This window comes from Lynx canadensis, chromosome B3 (assembly GCF_007474595.2).
Source record: "Lynx canadensis isolate LIC74 chromosome B3, mLynCan4.pri.v2, whole genome shotgun sequence".
Taxonomy (NCBI): domain Eukaryota; kingdom Metazoa; phylum Chordata; class Mammalia; order Carnivora; family Felidae; genus Lynx; species Lynx canadensis.
The window spans coordinates 3641241-3648995 of record NC_044308.2 but is presented as its reverse complement, the minus strand read 5'-3'; the positions used below and the strand labels follow the sequence as shown (position 1 = coordinate 3648995).

Sequence of the window (7755 nt, the reverse complement as noted above, 5' to 3'; positions counted from 1 at the left end):
ACTCTTTCCCACTCATAAATCTTTAAAAAAAAATTTTTTTAACGTTTATTTATTTTTGAGAAAAAGAGAGCAAGTGCAAGCGGGGGAGGGGCAGAGGGCGAGGGAGACACAGAATCGGAAGCAGGCTCCAGGCTCTGAGCTGTCAGCACAGAGCCTGATTCAGGGCCCGAAACCCCATGAGATCGTGACCTGAGCTGAAGTTGGACCTGAGCCAAAGTCGGACGCTTAACCCACTGAGCCACCCAGGCTCCCCTCCCACTCAAATCTTAAATGCTCCCTGCACTTGAGGTCTTCTGAGATCGAGGCCCTGGTCACCTGTCTGTCTTCTCTTCCTGCCAGCCCCCTCGTGCGTGACATCCCAGTATCTTCAACCAGAGCAAATGGCTTGAAGTTCACCAAGATGCTCCCACACATTTCTGCCTTGGACACGTGCTGTCCTCATTGCCTGGGAAGCCCCACCTATTCCTTGTCTGCTTGGCCAGCTTCTACTGGTTCGTCAAGTCTGGTCTAAAGCCTCACCTCCTCTCTGAAGCTTTTCTTGGTTCCTCCAGACGGAACTGTTGGTCCCTACGGCAATCTGTACATAGATCTTTTACGCCTTGTACGGTAACTGTTTACATAGCTCGTTCTCACGCCAGACGGTGGTCTTCTCGGGCAAGATGTACTTGTAATTCATCTTTGTGTGACCACGTCTTAGAACGACGCTGGAAACACGGTAGAGTCCCTCAGGACATTTGAACAAGCTTATTAGTGATGTAACTGCCACACCCATTCTTAACAGCAGCCAGCAGAGAGCGCAACTGAATCCGGGTCAGCATGACAGGAGGGGTAAGTCCAATACAGATGCCACTGGTGCTTGTGGCTGCTGAGTCCTTGAAAGGTGGCTGGTCTGAAACGGAATATAGGGTAAGCGAAACACATAAAATTTCAAGGTATACAAAAAGGTCAAATATTTTGGTATCTTTGACATCTGTGACCTATTGAAACAATCACCTTCGGACATGGTAGCTTAAATCAAATATATCATTCCACAGTGAATTTCACGTATGTCTTTTTACTTTTTAAAAAATGTTTCTTTATTTCGAGAGAGAGAGAGAGGCAGACACAGAGAGCGTGCCCATGGAGGGAGGAGCAGAGACAGAAAGAAGGAATCCCAAGCAGGCTCTGTGCCATCAGCGCACAGCCCGATATGGGGCTCAAACCCACGAACCATGAGATCACGACCTGAGCCAAATCAAGAGTTGGATGCTCAACCAACTGAGCCACCCAGGCGCCCCTCTATTTGCTTTTGTAATGTGACTACTGGAAGGTTTAAGGTTACAGGGGCCCCTGACTGGGTCGGTTGGGAGAGGATGCCACTCTTGATCCTGGGGCCATAAACACAAGCCCCATGCTTGGTAGAGTTTACCTAAAAAAAAAAAAAAAAAAACCTCCAAAATTAGGTTATACATGTGGCTCACATTCTATTTCCATCAGACAATGACGATCTGAACATTCATCCCCTGAGCAAAGATTTCTTGAGTACCCACCCTGTACCTCCTCTGTTAATCTGAATGATGGGAATAGAACTGTAAGCAAGACAGATAATTTCCTGATTTATCTTTAAGGAGCGTACATCATACTGGAGAGAGGGACACAGAACAGAAGGCAGACATGTAAGCGAGATAATTTTGGATAGTAAGAGTGACGTGAAGGAAGCGAAGCTTGACGGAGAGGGTAAGGGAAGCAGGAGGGTGGTCAGATGAGGCCTTCTAGAGCCGGTGGGATCAGAGGCAGAGAGACGAGGGGGTGGGGGGGGGGACATGGGAGACAGAACAGACCTGAACAGGCAGTAGGGAGTAGGCGTGCAGATGGGGAGGGGCAGACAGACCTGACAGGCGTTTGCTGCAACCAGAGGGATTTGGGATTGGCCAGAACTCAGGTGGACTCCCAGGGGTCCGGCTTGGACGACCAGGTTTGTGGTGATGCCACCAGATGAGAGAGAGCTGTGAGGTGCCTGTGGGACGCCTCTGTGGCAGCACTGAGGGGAGGAGTCAGTCCTAGGGATGGTAATTCGGGATCTCTCAGCATAGACAAAGGTATTAAAACCAAGCACGGAGGGGCGCCTGTGTGGCTTAGTCCGTTAGGCCACTGACTTCGGCTCAGGTCATGATCTTGCAGTTTGTGAGTTCGAGCCCCGTGTCAGGTTCTCTACCGTCAGCGAGGAGCCTGCTTGGGATTCTGTGTCCCCGTCTCTCTGCCCCTCCCCCACTCTCTCTCAAAAATGAGTAAACATTAAAAAAACACAAGTGTAGATGAGAAAGGAGAGAGAGTAGGTGGCAAAGGGGAGGAACCTCTGGCCCAGAGAGCATCCTTGTACATTGGGACATAGTTGTGTATGTGCCTTGGTTGAGGGGAAGGACCCAGGGCAGCCGGAGGGGTTCAGGGTGTGCAGAGAAGGCAAAACTGACCCAGTCAGGTTTGGGCAGTGATCGAGGGGCTGGACTGGCCTCAGGGGTTGGGTGGGAGGACAGAAGGGGGCTTTAGAGGAGCTATCTGTTGTCCGAAGGAAGTCAGAGGTATTTTGCTTGTTTTTTAATGTTTATTTATTTTTGAGAGAGAGAGAGAGAAAGAGAGAGAGAGAGAGAGAGAGAGAGAGAGAGAGAGAGAGAGAGAGCATGAGCATGGGAGGGGCAGAGAGAGAGAGGGAGACACAGAATCCGAAACAGGCTCCAAGCTCCGAACTGTCAGCACAGAGCCTGACGTGAGGCTCAAACCCACGAACGGTGAGATCATGACCTGAGCTGAAGTCAGACACTCAACCCACTGAGCCACCCGGGCGTCCCTGGAGGAAGACAGAGTTTAAGGGGAGTGACATCCAGGTCACAGGTGAGGACATCTCTTGGGAGAACTTTGGGTGTGTCACAATTTGGGCCAAGATTTTCTCATTCTGTCCTCAGAGTTGGAGAAGCCTCCAGGAAGCGCCAGGATAGGGGATTAGGAGAGCCAGCTTGGGAAAAGTTGAGTGGCCCAGAGCAGGTAGGTCACAGCCTCTCTGTGGCTCATTTTCCTCGTCTCTAAACTGAGCTGAGTGATGTCATCAGGTCGCTGGCAGTGGTACCCTTCCTACGCTAAGTACATGCCACCTCTCTGGGTTGTTTGACCTGCACTCTGTTTGAACCTACTTTCCTTCCCTTTCCGGGACAGTAGACTAATCCAGGTTCAGTCCCGGGGTGGAGGGGCTTTCTGAGACCTGGTCACCAACATGGTCAAGCAGCCAGGGCAATACTCGGCTCCCTTCTCTGTAACCAATGGGCATCTGACAGCCGTCTGAGCAGGTCTGAGCAGCGTCCTTGTCTCCCAGTCCTTGTACCCATGCAGGGCCCAGCACAGGCTGTCCGGGGTGACCTGGCCTCCAGGAACGCTACCGGGGATAGAAACGAATGGTGCTCTCGTGTCTTAAATCATAGCATTTCTCCCTGTGTCCGTTTCAACCCCCAGAACGGGAACGGCGGGAGCCGGCCGTGGCCGACGCACACCAGCTCGGTTGCTCCCACAACCACACCGCCCCGGGTTACCCCCATTGTCAGGGAAGGGAAAAGACACAGGACTTGAGTAACTTGGCCAAGGTCAACAGCAAGCTGAGGGAGCAGCCAGGGCTTGAAAGGGATATTCGCATTCTGCCCCCTGTCCGCTGCCGGCCCAGAAGATCCAAGCCTTCGGGATCATCCGTCCCTCCGTCCCGGCCCTAGGGCTCCCCACGTGGACACCCCCCCCCCCACCCGGGTCTGGCTCCACCCCCCTCCGCTCTGCCGGAGCCTCTCCAGGTCGTCGACGACCAGCCCCCGGCCGTGCGCCCACCCCCCACCCCTCCCGGGCCGCCGCCCTCCCGCAGATCCCCGCCCACCCCCCCCCCCCGCACCTGTCCGGGCAGGGGGCTGTCTCCGCCCCCCCTCGGCGCCGCCCCCCGCTGGCGGCCGAACCCCCGCGGCCCTCAGCAGCGCCCCCTCCCGGGACTGCAGGGCGGCGCCGCGCTGCGCTCCGGGGCGGCTGCGGGCCGGCTCGCCGAGGGGGCGCTGCTGAGGGCGCGGCGCGGGACGCCCCGAAGGGCACGGACTGGGGGCGCGGGCGCTGCCGGAAGCTGGGGCGGGGCGCCGCGCGGGATGCGCTGAAGGGCGAGCGGCGCGGCGGCGGCGATGAGTGCCTCTGCGGCCACCGGGGTCTTCGTGCTGTCCCTCTCGGCCATCCCGGTCACCTACGTCTTCAACCACCTGGCGGCCCAGCACGAGTGAGCGGGCGCGCGCGGCGGGGGTCGGCGCCGGGGCACGGGGGAGGGGGGCGGCCGAGCGGCAACTTTTCCGAGGGGGCCCGAGCCGCACCCGGCGGGGGCCGGGCAGGGGAGGGGAGGCGCGGGGTGGGGGTGGGGGCGCGCGGCCCTGGGGGGCCGGTGGGGGTGCGGCTCGGGCGGGCGGGCGTCCGGGACCTGCGGCGCAGCCCTGGAGCCAAGTGCCGGGCGCCCGCGCGGTGCGGGCAACGGGGAGACAGAGGTCAACGAGGCGATGCCCCTGCCCTTGGGGAGCCCGGGGGCAGGGGTCCCGGGCGGTGCAGCAGCGACCACCACGAGCGCGGCCGTGTTCCCCCGGCTCGTGCGGTGAGCGTTTCCACGTACGGACGCACACATGCTTCTCATTTCTTATTAATTTTAGAAACTGTTGTGAATGACTAGCAGAAATAGCCCGGGACCAGCGGGCAAAGACCTGGGTTCTAGGCGTGGCTTTGGCACTGCCCCGGGGCGGGGTGGGGCGGGGGCTGGCCTCAGTTTTCCGGTCTGTCAAATGGCCTCTCTTTGTATCCCTGTTGTCAGGATCCGAAGAGACCTGTTCGCGAAGAGGCGCTGTGCAGGACAGACAGCTCAGGGGCGAGAGGCAGGGCCGTTGGAGGCTAAGGAAATGGGTGGAGCCCAACGCCGGCCTCGGGCTTGTGCGAGGGGTCCCTGGCTGAGCAACTGTGCACCAGGCAGCTGCGGGCCCGGCCGGGCAGTGGGACCGGTGCCAGGCCTCTGTGCCTGCTGATGTCCCCCCGCTGTGTGTGGGGACGAGGAAGTTAACCTGTTATGTTTCCCACAGCAGTTGGTGCTAAGGAAATTGCATCAGTCTGTAGCTGCAACCCCCCTCCAGACCTTCAGGCTGCGGATAAGTGTCTGCCCACAGGGCGGGGACTTCCTTCTCCCCTTCTGTGTCTCTGTCTCTGCCTCTGCCCCTCTCCTGGGGCCACCACTTGCCGACAGCCTCACACATCCATACTGAGCACTCCGCAGGCACCGGCATCGACTGCCCTTGGTCTGACCCAGTCTTGGGGTGCAACTCCTGCAAGCAGCAGCTCTGGGCAGCGAATGTCACGAGTCTGTGAATACAGTGCACGGGGGACCCTGCGTTCCTACAATGGCATTATGCGCAGTTCAGCAAACATTTATTGAGTCCATAGGCTGCGTGCGACTCTGTTCCAAGAATTGGGGATATGGCTATAGACAAGCCAGGAAAGGTGGGGGACACGAGTGTTGAGACAGACATCAGTAAGTAAAATGGGGCAACCCGAGTGCCTGGGAAGGGGACTGGTGGTCAGGGAAGGTTTCCTGGAGGAGGAGACTTGAGGTGCAGGAGGTGGCCACCGGAGGATGTGGGGACAGAGCCTTTCAGGGCGGGGTGGGGGGATGTGGCTGGGTGTGGGGGTATTCTGGAGGGAGGCGGGGCAGCTTACTGAGAGACTGCATGTCCTGGAGAGGATTTGAGGATGACTCTGAGATTTTGGCCTCAGCCACTGGCAGGATGGCGATGGCATTTACTGAGCACACACTGAATTATGTATTGCTGTATATTATTGAGCACATTGCTAAGCCCTGCAGAGTTCTGAATAACTGCTTCCAGGCATTCTTCCCTTCCCCCTGTAGGTTAAAATTCCAGTGGCCTCTGACTCCTCTCTCTTCTTTCTCCACCACCCACCCTGCCACCATCCCCTTCCACAGCCACAGTGACCCCAGGGCTGGGTTAACATCTGTTTCCTCCCTGCAGTTCCCCGGGCACTGGCCTGCTGGAGCTCCCCTGGCCCAGCCCTTGGATGCTCCTTAACTTCCTACTTCCTTGCCCTTCCTCATGCATTTCCCTCTGACTGGAGGCCTTCCTCCCTGACCTGACTTTTGAAGCTGCACCAGGACTCTATGGCCTGGGGTAAAATGCCAAATGCCTCCTCTAACTTTTCCAGACCCTCCCTCCCAGTAGATGTGATCTTTCCCTCCACCCGGCCCCCTTGGATTGCACTTTTCCCACCAGAGTTACTTTCCTGTGGCCAAACTCACCTTCCCAGACCATATAGCTCACCTGAGTATTGTCTTGCCCAGCACAGGGCCTTGTGCATAGCAGACATTCAGTTAGGTTTGAAATAGTTGGATTAGTTGAAGCTTCCTTCCCACCAAACCTTTTACGAAAGCCTGAAAAACAGAAAAAGCAAGTCAGGTTAAGGAGTCAGGGAAGAGTTGGGATGTCTCTCTCTCTCTGTCTCTCTCTGTCTCATACACACACACACACACACACACACACGCATGCACACTTTCTCTCTCTGCTCATACTCACCCATACATGTCCCCTTTGTGTGTGTAGGTGTCCTTTCGTGGACACCTTGTAATGCCCCCCATTCCAAGACCCATGACTAGCAACTTTTTCACCCTGGGGTGAGTCTCAGCCCTTACCCCATCTCCCTCTCCCCCTAAGTCCCTGCTCGGTTCTGCACTGGGCTGCGACCGGGATGCACACAGGATCTGCTGCCTCAGTTTCTCTTCGTGCTTTGCTCCTCCCCCAGGTGGCGAGTGTGAGGGGACACGGGAACCAGTTTACACAGCTCTCTCATACTGTAGAAGAGCACCAGTTGCGTGATCTTGCCGGCTGTAGGCATAGGTCCTTGGTAGGAGCAGGAATGGGGGTTACTTTCTGGCCACCACCTGACTCAGGCTGTGATTAAAATGCCCGTCGGCTTATATAGCACATCTAACCTCTTCCCTCTTCACGGGATGCTTCAGTTCAGTATCATGTTCCTGACCCACATCAGCTTCCTCTTCTGTCCTCTCTTCCTTTTGCTCATCCCTACAGGAGGAGCCTGGAACAGCCACTGATGGGCACCCCTAGAGACTTCCTATTTCAATTTCTTGCCTGGACATTGACATTCGTCCTCATTCTTATCATAGAAGTGTGCCATCCATGCATCCATCCACCATCTGTAATCCATCCATCTGACCATCCACCCATCCACCCATTCATACACCATCCACCATCCACCATCCATTCATCCATCATCCATCCACACATTCATTCACCATCCATCATCCACCATCCATGATCCATTCATTCACCACCATCCACCATCCATCATCCATTCATCCATCCATCCACCCACCTATCCACCCATTCATTCACCATCCACCATCCATTCATCCATCCACCCATTCATTCATCATCCATCATCCACCATCCATCATCCATTCATTCACCACCATCCACCATCCATTCATCCATCCATCCATCCATCCATCCATTTATTTCTCTTTCCTGGCTTACTCTCCCCCTTTCCCTCCCTCATCTATTTATCAATTCTTGTATACCCTAGCAGAAGTCCCCAGGCAGACTTTGTGTCATATTCTCATGCCCCACTCCAAAGTATTCAGATTCTGCAGGTCAAGGTTGGCTTATGCTGATGCCCAGTGTCCATTCCCTGACTCTTTGTGGGGCC

At 56.0% G+C, this 7755-nt stretch overlaps 1 protein-coding gene across 13 annotated transcripts in view; it reads left to right on the top strand.

Moving 5' to 3' along the window:
* Nucleotides 1-4095: 4095 nt before the first annotated feature.
* The window catches only part of TM6SF1 (transmembrane 6 superfamily member 1), a 57300-nt gene continuing 53640 nt past the window's right edge, over nt 4096-7755 (top strand). For 3 of the 13 annotated variants that reach the window (XR_003969276.1, XM_030317268.1, XM_030317264.1), the window contains exon 1: nt 4115-4267. Coding sequence is in view for 10 of the 13 variants with exons in the window: in XM_030317268.1 (XP_030173128.1) it covers nt 4176-4267 (92 nt within the window). In the remaining 3 variants the exon portion in view is untranslated. Of the gene's footprint in view, nt 4268-4495; nt 5552-7755 lie in introns of those variants that run through there. The other 10 variants (XM_030317267.2, XM_030317266.1, XM_032593554.1 and 7 more) reach the window with 9 other exon arrangements.